The 19,870-nt window shown below is 40.7% G+C and overlaps 2 protein-coding genes across 15 annotated transcripts in view; one reads left to right on the top strand and one right to left on the bottom strand.

Annotated features, from left to right (window-relative positions):
* Positions 1-12,767, top strand: part of arhgap44a (Rho GTPase activating protein 44a) — a 46,356-nt gene extending 33,589 nt beyond the window's left edge. For 2 of the 14 annotated variants that reach the window (XM_047149757.2, XM_047149736.2), the window contains 8 exons: positions 218-309; positions 480-663; positions 2,998-3,015; positions 3,163-3,351; positions 3,948-4,034; positions 4,440-4,943; positions 6,452-6,594; positions 6,907-12,532. In XM_047149757.2, the coding sequence (XP_047005713.2) occupies positions 218-309; positions 480-663; positions 2,998-3,015; positions 3,163-3,351; positions 3,948-4,034; positions 4,440-4,943; positions 6,452-6,594; positions 6,907-7,385 (1,696 nt within the window). In that variant the 3' untranslated portion in view covers positions 7,386-12,532. Of the gene's footprint in view, positions 1-217; positions 310-479; positions 664-2,997; positions 3,016-3,162; positions 3,352-3,947; positions 4,035-4,439; positions 4,944-6,451; positions 6,595-6,906 lie in introns of all 14 variants that reach the window. The other 12 variants (XM_053674896.1, XM_047149751.2, XM_053674894.1 and 9 more) reach the window with 10 other exon arrangements.
* LOC108260127 (RING finger protein 222) lies at positions 11,911-13,992 on the bottom strand. The gene has a single exon (XM_017460147.3). The coding sequence runs from the start codon at positions 13,751-13,753 to the stop codon at positions 13,163-13,165; it is 591 nt and encodes a 196-aa protein (XP_017315636.1). The 5' UTR covers positions 13,754-13,992; the 3' UTR covers positions 11,911-13,162.
* Positions 13,993-19,870: the final 5,878 nt, after the last annotated feature.

Genomic DNA, 19,870 nt, shown 5'->3' with positions numbered 1-19,870 from the left:
GCAAACATCTTTCAGACGGCAAGTGTTCATTTTTATATGGATATAATATAGTAATATAATATATAATGTCTGCTTGGAACATAACAAGACAAGCAAAAAAAAAAAACTACTAGAGCTGTTTAACTAAATTCTATATATTTAGTCTTTTTTTTTTTTAAAGATGAAACATATGGATTAGTCTTTTTTGAAGATTAAATTGGTCATTTGTTGTGTTAAGGAACATGACAGAAATGATGACCACAGTATCTCTGCAAATCGTTGGTATCATTGAGCCTATCATCCAGCATGCCGACTGGTTCTTCCCAGGAGGTGAGAAAGACACAGTCTGTTTCTCTCTCTCTCCCTCTCCCTCTCTCTCCCTCTCCCTCTCTCTCTCTCTCTCTCACACACACACACACACACACACCCACACACACATTCACACATACCACTCTAGCCCTTGAGAGAGATTTGAACTGGTTTTCTTCTGCTATTCTTAGATATTGAGTTCAACCTGACAGGCAGCTACGGTAGCCCCATCCACACCAACCACAACTCCAACTACAGCTCCATGCCCTCGCCAGACATGGACCAATCAGATCGTAAGCAGTCACACGACCAAGGCCGACGCCCCCTCAGCGTTGCCACTGACAACATGATGCTGGAGTTCTACAAAAAGGATGGGTAGGGTTTCATATTTTTTTCCCCTGCGCAAGCTGTTCCTCTTCTTCCCTCCCACTGTGCGACTCCCACACATACTCTTTCTATCCAATGTCTCTCTGCATCTCTCATGTCTCCATCAAGGCAGCAGTGTTCTCAAGTAGAATCTTGCCAATAGCTCATTACAGGCCAAGCTTTGTAGCACATCTTTAAGAAAGTAAGATAAAGGTGAGAGAAGAAAAAAGTTCATTTCTAATGTCATAATTATTTCACTGGACAGGGGCATAGATGCATTCACTGAGGGACTTTATTGTGTTGTCTGTTCCAATTTGGAGTTTTGCCGTGGTGAGATTTTAGGCCTCGAGACGCCAAACTCCCACAACTTCCATTTGTTTAAACAAAGCCTACTGGGCCGGTGCAGTCTCTATAGCAACCTGCTTGATGTGTGATGGAAGGCGAGAGCTGAGTTTTCATTCACTGCTGCTGAAGGTTGGGAGACTCAGCCTCCTCCTGCAATGCGTCGACAGGTGGAAAATTACCGCATATGCAGGCGCTGGTTGGAACACTCAAATAATCCTTTCCAATAAACGCCCTCATCAAAGTTTATTTTAGAAAATATATGTACGCTTTATCATTTCTGTGCTTTTAAAAATATTTTGTAACAGGATACAAAACGTAACATATGTACCAGATTTTAAAAGAAGCTGTTTTTTTGGTTAAAGGTCAAAGAATTTATCTGTTTGTATATCTGCATATCTGTCCAAAGAATTTCAATTAGGGGGTAATTATACTTAATGAGACTTAATAGCTACACAGCAGGGGAAAGTGCCAGCTGCTCGTGTGGCCTGCTAGCTCTCACCTCCAGATGCTTGCCTCTACCTAATTGTGTCAAAATTTGGCTTATTCTATCATATCCCCCCTCAGTTTACCCTCCTCTCCCCTAATTACCACTGCACTTCAATTATCACTCCACTCAAAACTCTTTTTGGATGGTTTGGATTAAAACTTTTATTAAACATGTAGCTAAATTCACATTTTTTCATTCAAAACAGGGTTTTCCCAGTGCTCCTGGTAAAAAAAAAAAAAATACTCGGAGAGTGTCAGTATGACCTCAGGTTTGGATGTCAAAAAATAGGCTCCATGAGCCTATAATGTTGAATATGGATTTTTTGATGCAGTTAGGATTTAATACTGACATTGCACACAGCTGTATTTATACTCCAGACATAACTACAGACTTGAGCTCTGTTCAGAAGTTTTAATCAGTACTTATTTTTTATCCCTGAATTTTATCGGGCTTAAAGGCAAGCGCTTGTGTTTAAAGGTGGTGGTCTAGATGCTAATAAAACCCCTCATCTTGGATGCTTCTGCTCAAGAAAAATATTACAACCTGAACTACAGTGCATGCACTAATACTACTAATACACTACAGGCATGAACTGCATGCAGGTTATTTGCATATTCTGGGTGGTGCACTCAGAATTTCGATTTAAGCAGGTGCTTAATCCATGTCTGAAATGCATAACTTTTCCTGCAAGAATATTCACATAACTTTTGGACTTAAGTCGCCAACTCTTAATACAACCCATAGTATCATTTTTTAGCCATTGATCCAGTGAGCAAAGCTAGCCAGCTAATTGCTTAGCTAATGTTAGTGCTGAACAGATTATTGGGAATTATGATATATAAACAGGTTTGGCTATTGTGCAAGACTCTGACACAGAAAAACAAGTTGTGGCAAATGTAGTTTATTAGCATTTAAACCAGGTGGTTAGTTGTGTGCTACAGTTAACTACAGTACAGTACAGTTATAACAGCAAATGTGGTAACATGCTGTTCAGATACATCAACAATTCCCTGACTTTTGTGAGCAAATATCTTCTGTTTGGACCAATGAGTTGGTCTGCTGTTCACACATAATCTACGTGGTCAAATTTCCCTAACGTGACCTCTTGTCTTTTTATCTGGTACTGTATATGGAGTGTAGTACTCTACAGTTAATCGCGTGGCATAATGTAATCAAGGAAGTTGAAGAGGCCAGTGTGTGGGTATATTCAATTTTCATATAATGCATATTTATAGCCCCCAAAGTCTTATATTCCTTATGTGGGTAAATGTGTAGAAATATTCCTAGATCATTTGAAAATATATATATTAAACCTTTTCAACCTTAATCATTTTAATACTTTACATATTTAGGGGTACTTTAAATCATATATATTTATTCTTTGTCCTCTATTCCATTCCTTGCATCACTATTCTCTAATACCCATTTGGTCCAATCCAGTGGACTATGAGTAGCCAGTAACCTTTTGAATCCAACATCTAATCTTCATTCCTCTATCCTTACAAACGCAGCATTAGGAAAATACAAAGGTACTGTCCACCTCCTAAATATTTCCATTGATAAACATTACCTTTCTGTGTATATTGTAGGCTTGAAGCATTTTAATTCTTTTTTTTTTGCATTTTTCTTTTGAATGGCGTGGACGTCTGATTGTGTTTTCTCTCTGTCTGGGGCAGTATGGGAGTCAGAGTGATGGATACATCCTGGGTGAAGGGTAAAGGTGCATCCACGCTTGCTCGAAAAGCCTCGTCCACCCCTCCCAGCGCCCAGCCACCTGGATCGCCCGCTGACACACTCATAACTGAGCAGCCTGGAGAGCTGAATACATCCCCCATTCCCACCCCTCCACCAGTAGACAGGGCTAGGTAAGTCCATGACTCTAGATTATCTAATCCCCTCCATCACTTCTCAATTATTCAAATATGTCAATAATCTTTTCAAACTCCTTCTTTTAACATCACATTTTCTCTTCTCATCTAGTCTACAAACTCAGTCTCTAAATGTTTATACATGCGTAATTTTATAACTATTATATGTCAAACACATGTATAATTGGTAGGGATGTTAGTTTATGTTAGACATTTCATGTAAAAATGTCTGTACAGTTTCCAAATGCAAAAAAGATCCATGCTGTGGCTTAAAAATCATTTCGTTTCATGAACCATGATTGAGCCGGTGACTTTGTTTTTTTAAACCCACTAACTTTCTCATCTGTGCTGTATCATTGGTTTTCACCGTCATCCTGTGGCTAACACATTGCTCCTTGGTCTGTGATGGCTGAAGGTCTGGCTGGCTTGCTCCTTCCTCTCTGTGACCCTTTCAGTCTATGAAAGGGTTTTGTGTCTGTTCAACTGCCCTGGGTTTAGATAATGCACCAGGCTATATGAGCACTCTGTTTTAGTGTTTTTTTAGACAGAATATGGTCATAGATAAAAGCATCATTTTTTTCAATTATTTTCAGAACTCAACACACTGTGATGGTCAGAGCTGAGTTTGGCTGTTTAAATGGAAAAATGGTCCTGGACTTGGTGCAGTGCGCAGACACAAGGTCATTCTCAGCTCATTATAGAGCGATATTCTTTTTCTTTCATATGCAGGACTTTTTGTACAGTGGAATCTGAATGCTCATGCTGAGCCCCCACACCCTTTTAAATTCATTGTTTTGGCTTCTTAGCAGGCTTCCTGTGCTACGCTTCTTTGCTATTGTCCCGCACTTAAACTGACTGACTCCTCATCAGAGCCTGATGCAGTTATTGTTTTTTTTGGTTTTTTTTTGTGAGCTTAATATGTGAATAAGTTAGTGAACTATTCTCTAACAGTAGAGAGTAGTAGTCAATGCTGGAGCTGAAAAAAAAATCCACTTTCGGCTAGTGCTATCATCCGTGTGCGTGTGCAGTTACTAGAGCTCTCTCTCTCTCTGTCTGCTCTTTATTTTTTTTTTCAATATCTGCAGCTCCAACGAGGTGTCACCCCACCGGCCGGACCCCTCTCATGCCCATGCGCCCCACGGGGAGGAGCGGCCACCCCCTCCTTACCCTTCCGCATCCACCACCTCCCACGCCCCTCACCACTTCTATCCCAAACCCCCTCCCTGTGCACGGCCAGTGGCCCCAGGGCCCGAATCACAGCCCCCTGACTCCCCACCCTCCCAATTACGTTGGTCCGGCTATGGCCCTCCTCAACCCCAGCCACCCCCTTCCTCCTCTTCTTCCTCCTCTTCCTCTTCTTCTCTCGACATTAACTCCAACCCCAAGCCCAGCTGCCTGCACTTCCCCAAACACGGCCCAGCATGTGAGCTGCCAGACGTGAACACCTCCCCTCTCTACGTTAAAACACCCCTCATTTTGACCCGCAACGAGGTGGCCCTCGGAAACCCCCCTAGCCTTCCCACATCCGGCCCCCCTCCGTGGGCTGCCTGTCCATGTGCCCGTGAACGAGGACCCCCCAGGCTGCCTAGGTAAATACCGCCTGTATGTTCCCACCCACCTGACCTCGGCTACATACACACCACTATGGCTACTCATACAGTGGCGCTCCTATTTTAAGACCAAATTTTCCCCTCTCTCTTTTTGTTTCTGTTCTTACGCTTATAGTGCTCTTTTCAACGCCATACCTCAGATTCTGTAACATTCTCGTTGTCCAGGGGAGCCTCTTGTAGGGGGTTGCCTAGCAACTGAGGATGTTACTGGCTTTTAGAGAAAGTGGATCCTGCCATAGATTAGAAATAAAAAAATTTTAAAAAACATGGATAACCCTGCATATGGTCATATAGTGTCGTATTAATTTATTCATGGCATATGTTGTCAGACGATGCATTGCCTGTTGCATTTGCCTATTATGGCTGCCTTTCTGGCTGTGATATTAGAAGGATATTGATGCCTGGAAAGACATTAAATAAAAGTCAGCTGAATAAAGGTGAAGGTCAGTATATGTACCCATAATTACGCTTGTCTGCTAAAGGCTATATGAAACTGATATGCTTTTAAAGTGCATTTTTTCCTCAATGCTAACACAATAGAGATATTTGATACCAATGAAATTTAATCATATTTAAAATAAGAAAAGCTATTCGATTGCTCACACTCTTGCTTCCAGATACATATAGGCCAAACATTAAATTGAGTAGGAAATCGCATGCTGTGCTGGTTTTGTCATCCGAATTGTTTGAAAAGTTGCGGCAAGGTCAGAAGAATGCACTATGATTCTGTTTTCTATCATGAAACTCTTAAGCATCAATAGTCATTACTGCAAGGTAGTTATTAACAGAAGGACAGTGTGAGTCTCCTTATTGTATTCCCTGTATCTGAGAACAAGCCTGCCTGATAGAGTCTCTCTCACCTCATCTTTTTCCATCAGTCTCCATTCAGATGATGTCCATGTAGAGCTCAGGAAACTACACAGATGAAGTCATTCTCCACATAACTGTAGACATAACAGCCTGGCCACTTAAATTGAGCTGTCAGGGTTAGGAATCCTACAAATACTCAGCTGCATTACAGATACATTTCCTCTGTGTGTGTGTGTGTGTGTGTGTGTTTTTGTGTGTGTGTGTGTGTGTGTGTGTGTGTGTGTGTGTGTGTGTGTGTGTGTGTGTGTGTGTGTGTATACAGTTGTGGTATGTTGTAGGTGGATGGCTAGTCTACACAAGGACACTCTATTTCCTCTCCTTCTGACAGAGATTTTAAATACATTCAATCCACCATTTTGTGTCTCTGTTTTTGAAGACCAGAGCAAATAAAGCTGCTGGGAACATTGACATCAGTAGTGCAATTTTAACAATACTATTTCATGGATTCAGCATTACACAAAGAATCTCAGATTTTTCACAGTAACCTAAGCTTATTTTTGGACCGTATGAGGAGGTGGAATAAGCCTTGTGTGAGTAGTCTTTGTGCACCCGTCCTCATTAAGGGTAAAGCAGCTGTGAGTCTCTGGCAGGCCATCATATTTCTGTCTCTTCTCCAGCACACTGAAGAGCAAGGAGCTCTCACCTGTGATTGGCCATAAGGCCGTGCAGGCGGCAGGACAGCCAGTGCCACCTGTTGGCCAGCAAAGCAACAGCCAATCGCCACACTCAGCTGAGCACAGCCCTCACACCCTGCGCAAAGGTCTGTCCATTTAATTTTTTTTCTTTAAAGTCATCTGATCTGATATAATCATCTAAAATGATGCATGATATTTTAAGCAAAGTGAGGTATCTAGTAATTGTGAAAGGCAGCTGGATTTGCATTATAATTTTTGGCATTCATCCCAGGAGCTTTATTAAGTCTACTGAAAATTCAAGTCCAGGCATCTTGATGCATTACTACTAGACATTTATGATGAGTTGATTGATATAGATTCTTGCAGAATCATATTGTCTATCATTCTGTGAATCTGATTTTGGTTTTTCCTCTTCTTTTATCTCTCTTTCATCTCAGCAGCCTCGAAGAAGCTGGCCCCTGTGCCACCCAAGGTTCCTTACGGCCAGTCAGGGGCGATGTCCGACCAGTCCACAGGTCAGCCGTCCCCGGTCAGCCTGTCCCCCACTCCCCCAAGCACCCCGTCCCCGTATGGCCTGGGCTGTGCCCCAGGGCATGTGCCCCCCACCTCTCCTGGGCAGGGCCCACTAGGCACGTCCCACTCTCTCCTTTCCTCTCCCCCATCTCTGACTGGCACGCTCAACAAGTCGCGGCCTGCCCCCAAACCGCGACAGAGACCAAGTCTGCCCCCTCCACAGCCACCCACTATCCCCCCCAGTGTCCCCCAGCCAATGGAACAGGGCCTGATGGACGGATTGTCCCCCGGGGAGAGCATGTCCACAGGTAAACATGTCTCAGTGACAACCGCAAGAGCGGGAGGACAGCATCCCTCTTTCAAACTGTCTGTCTCGCCATCCTATGCAGGCGATGGACTTTGAAAAGCCATGGTTCCCTAAAAATGTGAAGTTTTTTCGCTGTATTTTGTTTTCATGTTTCCTGAGCATGAGGTGCTTTTAGGTTGAGTTGCCTTTAATTATTTTAAGACCAGTATTTTGTTATTGATTTGTCATGTTCAGGATGATATAAAGCACTTGAATAAGGAGTATAAAGGGATTGTGTTCAGAATACCGGATCTACAGTATACACCCTAACTATAAAGTTCAGTAGATTTCTTGGTAATCTCCACAATACTCAGACTTTGTTTCTAAGTAAGGCTTGTGCTCTGTGTATGGTACTAGTGGTCAGCTGTGTGGGCACTGACTGTATGTTCTCTCATTTGAGTCTCTGGTTTGTCTTGTCGGTCATTCTCCTGATCGCTCTGATTGATGTATGACTCTTTTGTCCCCTGCCATTGTTATGCACCTTGCAGCTGTGTGAGGCCAGGCACTGAGTGTGGGCTAAATGTGAGGGGGACGTTTAGGGTAAGCCCAAAAACCTGCTGCGCAGCTGCGCCCCACGCCGTAGCCTCATCTCACACCGTCGGGCCTGGTGCTGTGGCTGAGTCTGGGGGCTCCTGCAGCCGTGTTCCCTCTGTACATTATGCTCTTGTCAACTGGCTCTCTCATCCTCACACTTTACTCTCTCTATCTCTGTCTCTTTTCTCTTTCTTCTTTGAAACTTTCTCTCTGTGGAGCTGTTTGTTGCTGCTTCATTCTCTCCATGTAGTCTATGCATGGTGTTGGGACTGGGCTGTGCATGGCTTACGGACCACCAACGTCGTCACTTCTGAATTCCATCCTAATGACCCTGCTCTTGACCCACCCCAAGTTCACCAAACTACTCCCCCAAGAGTCATTTGGCAGCTTCTCACCACATAGGTGGGCCCAGGTAAACTCCACCCTCTCTGGGCCGGGCCAGCTGTGGGGTGACTCTGAAATACTGCTGCTCCACTTGCTGTCCATGTCCATCTCATTCTTACACAGGGGAGGTCATCACAATCAGAACCCAGGCCATACGGTAGCTCCTCAGAGAACTGCAGATTTGCACGGTTCCCTCGCTTTACACCCATCCCATCGTCTCTGTCAAAGCATTATGGTTATTGTGGTGGCTATCCATTGAATGTCAACTGTGATGATTCTGAAACATGTCGATTAAATACTCAATGATTTATTATTAAGCTTTAAATTATAGTTAAATCTATATTTGTGAAGGAGATGACAGCCCTAAAGCATTCTCCTGAAATGAAAAGAGTCCTTTTGTTATTAGTTTAGTATGACAGAATCCCTGTGTAGAATGTTAGGGAACAAACCCTCGTTCCAACCTCCTCCTTTCAACGAATCATATTAAACCAACCCGCGCTAGCTTTCCCTCAAATGTTGGACCAAAATCTTAACTTGCTTTCCCTTCTTCTCTCCTTTGTCTTTCTCCATCATCCTCACCATCATATTTCTCCTCCACCTGACCATAATCGTGTTTGTCCTGCTTGTCTTTATCACATGTCTCACCCTCACCACCATTCCTTGCCACCCATCAGCAGATTTCTTCAGTTTGGAAATCCCCTCCATCAATGTCAATCTGGACAGCCTGCTCGACGAGTTCAGGGTGGGGGTGCCGTGCCGGAGCTCCCTGGCCTTGGCTGACTCTCCGGAGGGGGAACGCATGATTGAGGAGGAGTCACAGAGCACCACGCTGTAACCCCAGAGCCCAGCCAGTGGCCTCCTAGCCCTGCCGAGCTCCCCCACCTTCAGCTGAGGTCCAATGAGCAACCAGGCCTCCATCAACCTCACCTACCCCACCCTCACCACTGGAGCTGGACCCCCAAACCAACACAAACACATATGCCTGCTCTAACCTTTACATGTATCAGTGACTAATCAGAATATCACCGCCTCTTCTCACTGATAACTAGATACGGTATGTGATTACATCTTCACAAGCTGTGCCATAGCAAAGACAAGCAATGGAAGACTATAAGAATGTTGCAGAATTTATTATGTTGTGAAGAATGTGCCACGTTACACATTTTGGTTTCTCTCTGTTTGACTCTGTTTGTTGTTTCTGCCTTATTGGAGCCTGCAGATAATTTGCAATACAGAGGGATTTTGTTGACTCCAAAGGAACATAATATTTCTGTGTTCTGGAAGCATGAGATCAAAATGTCAAAGGGTAGTATTTGCTCATATTCTTTAGTGTCTGAGTTGGTAGCCAGATTTCATTTCGTGTAAATGAATTGAAGACACAAAGCATGCAACTTTATTTTAGTCCAGTTTTACAATTTTGAGGCCTTGGCTTTCTTTCTCTTGTCTTCTCTCTCTCTCTCTCTCTCTCTCTCTCTCTCTCTCTCTTGCTCTCTCTCTCTCTGTATCTCTCTCTCTCTTCTCGCCTTCTCTCTATGTATGTATCAGTCTCTCTGACAAACACATGCCTATATACACACCACTGCTTTGGCATAGACAGTATCATGACAATATTTCTTATTAAGTGTCTAAACGTGCACAGATAAAAAAAAAAAAAAATCAAGCACATTATGAAAATATTCTGAGATGTTTGTAATACACTAATAATCTGTGAAACAAGAAATCATAGTAAATGTTTTGCCTCACGGTCCTAATACTTGATAGGACATGTCAGTGGTACGTATGTACTCTTCACACTTCTGATGCCAGCTGTAAAACTGATTGTTTCTGCTGTAAAGAGAGGTGAAACCATTAAGACATATTTTGTGCCTCCCATTCTGACTTCGTTATCAGGACAAGTGTAATGACAGGTTCCTCTACAGTGTAAATACAAAGACTGTACATATTGATCTGTAGATACGTATTAACGAGAGGACAAATGTAAAGGCAAATATGAATTATATATTCATATGTGTTACATGCCATATTTATCTTGTATAGAGATAATGTTCTATGGAAACGGAGTATTATTTTGTCCCTGAATACTTTGTCGCCAGATTCACACAGAGTAAGCGAGCTCTTGCACTTTTGTAAGCCATGAACACTAACTGTAAAAACACAAATGCAGATATGTCAGAGGCCTAAGTGGAGTCTAGCCCTAAATTCTGAACTGCAAAATTTACAGTAGAACCTTTGTTCTACATATTGGTATTCATTCGGATTCTTACATTTACTGACTTTGCATTTGGATTATGCAGTTCCATAAAGACACATAATAATGGTGACCAGCATTGCACATATAAATAGCTTTACTGAATTATAAATAACAAGAACAAGGCAGATTTTTTACTTTATACTAAATGGCAGGAAAACCTGCAGCCCTCTCTGGTACTTGGGTCATCCTAAGGCACAGAACAGAAAACAATATAAGAGCTACCTGAGTGCAACAAGGCAAAAGCATGTCATTTGTAGCCGTATATTTAGTCATTTTGTTGGTCGCCAAAACTGTTCTCTTGCCTTTATTCTCCTCCATCTGGATGGCTACTGCCACCTCAGGGGGCCTTTGTTTTCTTATATGGACTTCCCTTTTAAAGGTATCTTTTACATGTCAGGGTTCATTTTCAGACTGACATTATCAATATAAGCAGGCTCTGATTTATCATGATTCAATGTAGTTTTCCTGCCTTCACCCTGAAACACTCCAGTCTGAAGCTATAGCCAAAAGAAAGCTGGACAATGGGCTAGAAGTGCCATCTGTTTGTTCGGTAGACTCACAAACCAACAGATGCTGTATTTGTCATGTCTGAATTGCTTGAAAGCAGGTGGAACACAAATAGGGCCAGAGAAAGTGCAATTACACTACATTCTGTTGTTAACCTCACAGAGAAGTGGCCATGCTTTTTAATCTTATCAAGAGCCTGACACTGAAGCAATTCCAAATGTCATGGCTTTCATTATTGTTTTCTTTTACTAAGCATTAATGTACTTCAGGGACAAGAGGACTTCTTTGCTGAAATATATGGTATGCCTCAGTGTGCATTCTCAATTACTTCTACTATGATGGTTAATGGTGACTGAGTACTCTTTTAATAGCTGTAGTGATTATACAATGATAATTGCAAGTGCCCTCATGATAGATATTTATGTCTTGAAGACAGTGGCGAGTTTTGTGTATATTTGAGGGTTTTTACATTTTTTTTGTGTGTGTGATGGTTTCTTCAGTGTTTTATGAAGAGGCAGGTGTGCATTTGAAACTATTGAGTGTTGATTGAATGTAATTGAACTTTTACAATGACCTGCAACAAGGTCAAGGCTTCGTCACTACCTTATAGCAGCTGCAATAGACGCATGGTTTGTTATTTCATTTAGGTGACTCTTTGCGTTTAATCTGCCGCTTTTGCCAGTCACTTTGAAAGCTTGTGTAAATGTTGGGGGATTGAGGGAGAGGATTTTGATTCGAATGCACTTGTCTGTATGTTGGAATCATACAGTCCATAGCACCCGTTCCCAAGGCAATATCATTTTTCTTGGACCTTTTTTTTCCATGCAGCTGCTATAATTGTTCGGATCGAATCCACCAAGGGCCACAGGGAATACAGACATTTTTACACAATTGAACCACAAAATATGATTTCATTTATCTGCGCTCCTCCTTTATTAAGGAATATAGCTTATTTGTGAATTCAGGTGCTGCTGTGCAAGGTTAGGTTCACCACATTCATGTTTCACAGGTCCTTAGTTCAGTTATAATATACTTCAGTGAATTAAATAAAAAATTTTAAAAATAACACAAGAGACAAGAGCCAGACATGCTTAACATATATAGCCATTATATGTTTGTACCCCCGAAAGCCGTCTGTTGACATTACAGAAAGTGGATGTGACAATGCAATGCATGCACTTAGTCTGTTCAGATAATTCATGATTCCTGTTTCTTCGATTTCTTTTAAGACTCTTAAATGTTATGCGTAAACTGGGGAGAGGGTGAAAAATAGCAAGTGTGTGAACAGCTGGTTAACGATGTGTCATGGATTTATGTATAAGTGCACAGTGTCCATTGATGTACAGCCTCTCCCCTGCAATCACAACTTCTGTACAAACTTTGCCTGTATGTCACTCCCCTCCCTCCCCCTCCTATCCCCTCAGCTTAGCATATCAGTGGAACAACACAGTGTGTACTGTGAAGCCTACCGCAATCCTGATCAGAATGTCAGATATAGATATCTATATTAAACTCTACATTTGTAATATTTCTGGTCTGACTGGGTTTTTTTTTTTTTTTATTCAAATATACATGCTGTTTTGTCAAAGATTATATGTTGCTTATAAAGGGCATTTGTAAATGTTACCGAGATCTCAAATAAAAAGCAATATACCAGAAAGAGTCCAGTGCAAGTCATGAAGGAAAGAAATGTCATTTTCTAACCTGTGTGACAAGAAGTGCTTGAAGAACAAGGGTGTGTCTAAAAAGTAAAAAAAAAAGAAGAAGAAGAAGAAGAAGAAGGAGAAGGTATGCGGGCGGTATCAAAGCACACCTACACCTCCCTACATTTAAAAAAGATGAAACTTTATCCAATAAACATCTCCCCTTACAAAGCAACAACCCGCCTGTCAGGCTTGTCTTCTTTTGCTCGCCTTGATCCTTTTTCATATGAATAATTTAGAAGCAGATGTGCTCGAGGTGCAGTTCAGCACAACTCGGTGTGTTTTATCAGCTATGGGATCAACAGTTCTTTGGCAACAAAGCAGCCCATTGTGTCCCGTTTTAGGGATACCAGTACGAAATACAATGCAATGAAATGTGCTGAAAGGTTCACACATCCGATCTCATAGCATACATGCCATCACAAGACAATAAAGTCTCCAAAAGACAATAATACTTATGCTAGAAAAACCCAAGGCAGCGTTGCGGCTATCAAAGCCAGTACAGTGAAAATGATTAAAAGAAACAGCAGGCAGTGTGACGTTGTGCACAGTGTACAGCCATGATCAGTGCTGTTCTCACGAATCACTGCACTTATCCCGACATCAGTAATATCTTCCTCAGCCAAAGGGCGTCCCAGATCGCTGATGATGAATACCTGCGAGGAGTCTTTAGGATACACCAGTCTCTGGCGGCTCATTCTGGACGAAATCCATCTCAAACAGCGTCCCAGCCGCCGGCAGCGGCTACCGTAGGACCTCGGAGCAGACACTGGGGGCCCAGTGAACCGAAGCGGCACCTCCAACACCTTCGCGTGTTTTTCCTTCTCTCCGCCAAGTCCCTGAAGTTTGGTAACGAAAGTAACATGTCTACACACGGGACAGACGATGGTGTCTCTGGTGATAGCTCCGTCCCTGCTTGAGCCCATAAAGGTCCCGACCAGGCAGTCATGGCAAAACGAGTGACCGCAACTCAGCGTGCGAGCCGCGTCTGAAAAACTCTCATAGCACACTGGACACTCCACGATGTACGCGTCCTCATCCATCATCACTCACACACCGAAATGTTCTCTACACGACTACACATGAGGAACGTGTCAATGTTCCCAGCGACGGTCCTCGACAGATGTTGCGTAAATACGCGGTTCATGACTCACTGGACAAAATGCTGTCGAACTGGAAGGGCTACAGGAAGACAGTCTGTCCGGTATCGATGTCATGTTTGTGTGGCCAATGAAAAGTTTGCTCTACGGATTTTAACCTCAGCTAGGCTATATTGTGTTAGCCTATCAGAATGAACACACCTTTGGACCTATAAAAAAAAACATAGGCTATAATAATAAACTTTATTGATAGTAGACCACTTGACAAATGCGTGGTGACTCAAACTGCGGATGAGTTCGGGGAAATGAGGAAATATGCGAAATAAAATCGTCACGTGATCTGTAGGCTACAATAAGAAGTGCAGTAAGTGCGACGTGCTCGTGCATTTTGGATGGAAGCATGATTTACCAATCAATCAATCATACCATAATACTAACATTAAGAGAAGGAAATATAATATCTTCATGACAGTCCCACTGAAAATGCTATAATAATAATAATAATAATAATAATAATAATAATAATAATAATAACTTGCTAGTACAACGTCGGAAATCCCCCCCCCCCCCCCCCCCCCCCCCCTTATAAAACCAGATCTACAGACTGTATCTGGCACCAACAACCAAGGCACGGTTAAAGTCAAAGAGATTATACTTTTCCCCATTCTGATGTGAACATTAACTGAAGCTCATGACCTGTATCTGCATGAGTTTATGCATTTTGCTGCTGCCACATAACATGAGGTGTACAGATGCTCCTAATAATGTGAACGCTGAGTGTGTGTGTGTGTGTGCGTGCGCGTGTGTGTGTGTGCGTGCGCGCGCGCGCGCACACACACACACACACACACACACACAGGATACGTGTAATTAACTGCACAGTATGTACGTTATGTTGCCCACCCGCAAATAAGTATTTGGAATTGCAATTAAATATTTCACTGTGGGTCCAAACCTGAAATTCACCCCTCAGCTATACCTCTGGAATCAAGTAGTAAATATTAAATGATAAGAAGTAAGACAATACAATAAAAATGAAGAAAACAAGGTAAGGAGATACAAACAACTATAGAATAAAATACAAAGGTATAAAACACAATAAAATAAAAGAAAATTAAATAATACAAAAGAAAATATTTTAATTTTAATATTTATTTTTAAATAATTAAAATGAAATGAAACAATAAAAAACAGCAGAAGAAATTGCAATTAATTTCCACATTTAAAAAAATAGTTTTTTTTTTTTTTTTTTTTTTAAGAGTTTCACTGCAATATGGTGTTAAATTCCACAGGTTTTATGCATAATTTGAAGCATACTGAACTTTTAGAAGTTCAAGCAATGCTACTGTTTAGCTAGAAGTAACTAGTAGTTGTTGTTGGTTTTTAAACGCTCTTCCTCTAATAGTTCCCCGGCTCATTTTCGGTAAACAGAGGTAAACGTTCCCTAAACTATCTTTAAATTGATATTTTTTCATTTTCCGCAGTTCTCTGCTATTACGTGTTGAAACACACGATGGCGCAGGAGACCTCAACTACACTTGCTCTGTTGATGACAGTGTAGTCAATCTGAGAGACAATAACTAGCAGTTCAAAACACAGGAATATAAACATGCATGCTTAATTTGACCTAACAGATTTGATTCTAAACCATACCCTTCTTGCAACAGGCCTCAAGATATCATGCTTGCTTTTTCATTTATGACATATAAAATAATAAATGTAGTTCTATTTCCAAGTTTATTTATAAGTTATAAATTATTATTTATTTTTATTATATTTATAACTCCCATTTATAAGTTTAAAGCATCTATCACAACCCTCTCATAAACACTGTGCCCAAAGATGCGCATTTAAAGCAAACTACTCACCCTCGTTGTAAACAAATGCCTGTTGACCAGTAGTCAACAGTAGATACCACAACTAGTGCTATTTTGAAGCTGTTACACTGTAACATATTTACAGGTGTGCTTGAAAGTTTAGAATTTTCTATATACAGTTGTGAAAAAGTATTCTATAACTTTTTTTTTTATTTGATTGAAAAAGTTATCTGATTTCTTCAGTTTTTGTATATATCTAAATTGTTCTAAATCTTTTCAGAAATTATAACAAAATCTAAGATAAAACAAAGGTAACCTGATTAAACACAAAATACAGTTTTTAAATGAAAATGTTATTTATTGAAGCAAAAAAAAAAAAAGTTATCCAATACCAACTGGGCATGGGTGAAAATGTATTTGCTCCCATAGTTATTAATTCCCAAATCTTTGAAACTACATTCATAATGGGTGTCAGCTGGACTAGATGCAACCAGGCCTGATTACTGCAAACCCTGTTCAATCAAATCAATACTTAAATAGAACTTTTTCAACAGCGCAAATTAAATGGTTAAAAGGTCTTACCCAGTAACACACTATGCCAAAGTTTAAAGAAATTCCAGAAATGATGAGGAAGAAGGTGATTGAAAAACATCCGTCTGGGAAGGGTTACAAAGCAATTTCAAAGGCTCTGGGACTGAGCCATTATCTCCCAGTGGAAAAACTCAATACAGTACTGAACCTTCCCAAAAGCAGCTACTCATGCAGGAAGTCACAAAAGAGTCACGGACAACATCAAAGGAACTACAGGCATCTCTTGCATCAATAAAGGTCACTGTTCATGACTCCACTATCAGAAAGACACTGGACAAAAATGGCATCCATGGAAGAGCGGTGAGGTGAAAACCACTGCTAACCCAGAAGAACATTAAGGCTCATTTGATTTTTCCTGTATGCTGGAATCATGTAATCACACAAACTGTTCTGTGGACTGATGAGTTGAAAGTGGAACTGTTTGGAAGACAGGTGTCCCGTTACATCTGGCATAAACCAAACACAGAATTCCACAAAAAGAACATCACACCTAGTGTCAAGCATGGTGGTGGTATTGTGATATTGTGAGGATGCCTTGCTGCTTCAGGGCCTGGCCAACTCACAGTAATTGAGGGAAACATGAATTCTGCTATCTACCATAAAATCCTAAAGGAGAATGTCTGGTCTTCAGTCAATAAGTTGAAACTGAAGCACAACTGGATTATGCAGCAAGACAATGATCCAAAGCATAGGAGTAAGTTTGAGTCCTAGAAGTAAGTGAAAGACTCCAGTTCTCCAGTTATCAGAAGCGTTTGGTTGCAGTTATTGCTGCTAAAGGTGGCACAACCAGATTTTAAGTTTAAGAGGGCAATTAGTTTTTCATATGGGTGATAGATGTTGGAGAACTTTTTTGTTTCAATCAAAAATAATAATGAATAAAAACTGTATTGTGTGTTTACTCAGGTTGTTTTATGTTGTATATAGTACAGGATACACAAAAACAGAAGAAAGCAAATACTTTTTCACAACACTGTATCTGCATAAATATGACCTAAACATCATCAGATTTTCAAACAAGTCCTGAAAGTAGACAAAGTGAACCTGATTAAACAAATGAAGCAAAAATATTATACTTGGTCAATTATTTGAACCTCTAGGATTAGCAGTTAATTTTAAGGTGAAATTAGAGTCAGGTGTTTCAATCAATGGGATGACAATCAGGTGTGAGTGAGCACCCTATTTTATTTAAAGAACAGGGATCTATCAGTCTGATCTTCACAACACTTGTTTGTGGAAGAGTATCAAGGCACAAACAAAGGAGATTTCTGAGGAACGCAGTAAAAGAGTTGTTGAAGCTCATCAAGCTGGAAGTGGTTTTTTTTTTTTTTTTTTTTAAACATATCTAATGAGTTTGGACTCCACCAATCCACAATCAGACAGATCATGTACAAACAGAGGAAATTCAAGACCATTGTTATCCTCCCCAGGAGTGGTCAACAAACAAAGTTCACTCCAAGAGCAAGACGTGTAATACTCTGAAAGGTCACAAATGAACCCAGGGTAACTTCTATGCAATTAAAGGCCTCTCTCACATTGGCTAATGTAATGTTCATGAGTCCACCATCAGGAGAACACTGAACAACAATGGTGTGTATGGCAGGGTTGCAAGGACAAAGCCACTACGCTCCAAAAAGAACACTGCTGCCCTCCTACAGTTTGCTAAAGATCACGTGTACAAGCCAGAAGGCCATCGGAAAAATGTTTTGTGGATGGATGAAAACAAAATAGAATTTTTTGCTTTAAATGAGAACACTGCATTCCAACCTAAGCACCTTATCCCATGTGTGAAACATGGAGGGGGTAGATCATGGTTTGGGCCTGTTTTATGCATCTTGGCCTTACCATCACTGATGGAACAATGAATTTTAAATTATACAAGCTAATTCTAAAAGAAAATATCAGGACATCTGTTCATGAAGTGAATCTCAAGAGAAAGTGGGTCATGCAGCAAGACAACGACCCTAAGCATACAAGTTGTTCTAGTAAAGAATGGTTAAAGAAGAATAAAGTTAATGTTTTGGAAGTTAATGTTTCAAAGTTCTGACCTTAATCCAATAGAAATATTGTGGAAGGACTTGTGTGAAAATCTGATGATGTTTTAGGTCATATTTATGCAGATATACAGAAAATTCCAAAGGGTTCACAAACTTTCAAGCATCACTGAAGGTGCATAGAGCCAAAAAAGACAAATAAAGAAATGACCACTGCTGGGTCTCTCTCTGCACAGTGTCTTTAAAATTTAACAGCTTTAAAATTTAACAGCTTCCTAGCTCAGCGTGATCTCAGGAGACGATGAGCAAACCTATGTTGCAACCATTTCACGATTTCCACCCATACAACGGTCGGTAGCAGACATTTCACACCAGATCAGCTAGCCAAAACCACCAAGGGACAGAGAAGCATGGCCAAAAGTACAGGGCCATTGCTCTTTGAATGGAACGGCTATTTATTTATTATTTATTATTTAAATATCACGGCCCAGAGAAAGGCAGGTGATAACACCTTACAAGAAATACTATACTGAATGAATAATAATAAGAAGAAGCAGAAGAAGAAGAAGACGCATCAGAAGAAGAAGAAGAAGAAGAAGAAACAAAAATTATTATTATTATTATTATTATTATAGCAATACCTTTAACTTTATAACATATGGGTTATCACTGTCAAATAAAATCACAAAGAATCTTTTAATGTATGTGTTTAGAAACTAAATTATGGCCGGCATCCAATTTCATCCAATGCCACCCTGTTAACAACAGTACAAGCTACTCTGCAGTGAACTGTGTGGGCTAATATTGCCTTGGATTTATGTTCTGTTAATGGGTATTTTCTTACATTCATAGATGTTTATTTATGATGCTGCACACAGTTTGTCCAACTTGCTAGAAAGTGCTTTGCAAGTGTTCTTACATATCTGATGAAGGTCACGACTGACATTCATCTCTAGGAGCTCTTGCAAACACAAACTTCGAAATATAACAATTATGACTGTAGTGAATTAAACGGAAAGACAGGAATCATGCTGAATATAATGCGGTAGTGTTTGTGCAAGGAGCCCATTGTATAATAAACAACTGCGCAAGTGCATTCTATCTTTTAACTCCATGCTTGTTGTTTCTCCACCAGACACCAACGAGTAGACCTGGTTGCAGCCTGCAGTACAGGGCGTGACTGCATTTGTGGGTGGGGCTATGTATTGCTCCACCCATAAAAGTTAGGGGTTATGGTTAAGGTTATGAGTAGGGTTAGGCGTTGACGTAATTGCATTGCCACTTACCAATAAGACCAGTTATGGATGGAGCAACACATATAGTCCCACCCAAAAGTGCAGCCCTGCCCTGTTCTGCAGGCTGCAGAAAAATCCTTTGATGATGTGATGGAATTTTGTGTGAAATATAATTAAATAACAATATGCTTACGATAAGTATTGTAATTAACTGATCCTTGCATATTTGGATATACAACGCTGCACAAAAGATGCGATAAATTATGTATTGTTCATCATCGTTGAATAACCCAGACATTTCGCATACTATCAATGCATTTTGCTTTATTAAGAATGTTGTTATTAACCAAACTCCAACAACATAAAGGCAGGATATACAGGTCATGAGCTTGAGAGAGTGAGGATATTCCATTCGACTTGCTTAGATTC

Source organism: Ictalurus punctatus, chromosome 2, assembly GCF_001660625.3.
Source record: "Ictalurus punctatus breed USDA103 chromosome 2, Coco_2.0, whole genome shotgun sequence".
Lineage (NCBI taxonomy): Eukaryota > Metazoa > Chordata > Actinopteri > Siluriformes > Ictaluridae > Ictalurus > Ictalurus punctatus.
The sequence above is the reverse complement of the archived record's forward strand: the minus strand, read 5'-3'. Positions and strand labels throughout refer to the sequence as shown.

What these genes read in the sequence shown, in the direction of transcription:
- LOC108260127 (XM_017460147.3), bottom strand. Translation starts at nt 13,753, where the DNA reads ATGATGGATGAGGACGCGTACATCGTGGAGTGTCCAGTGTGCTATGAG.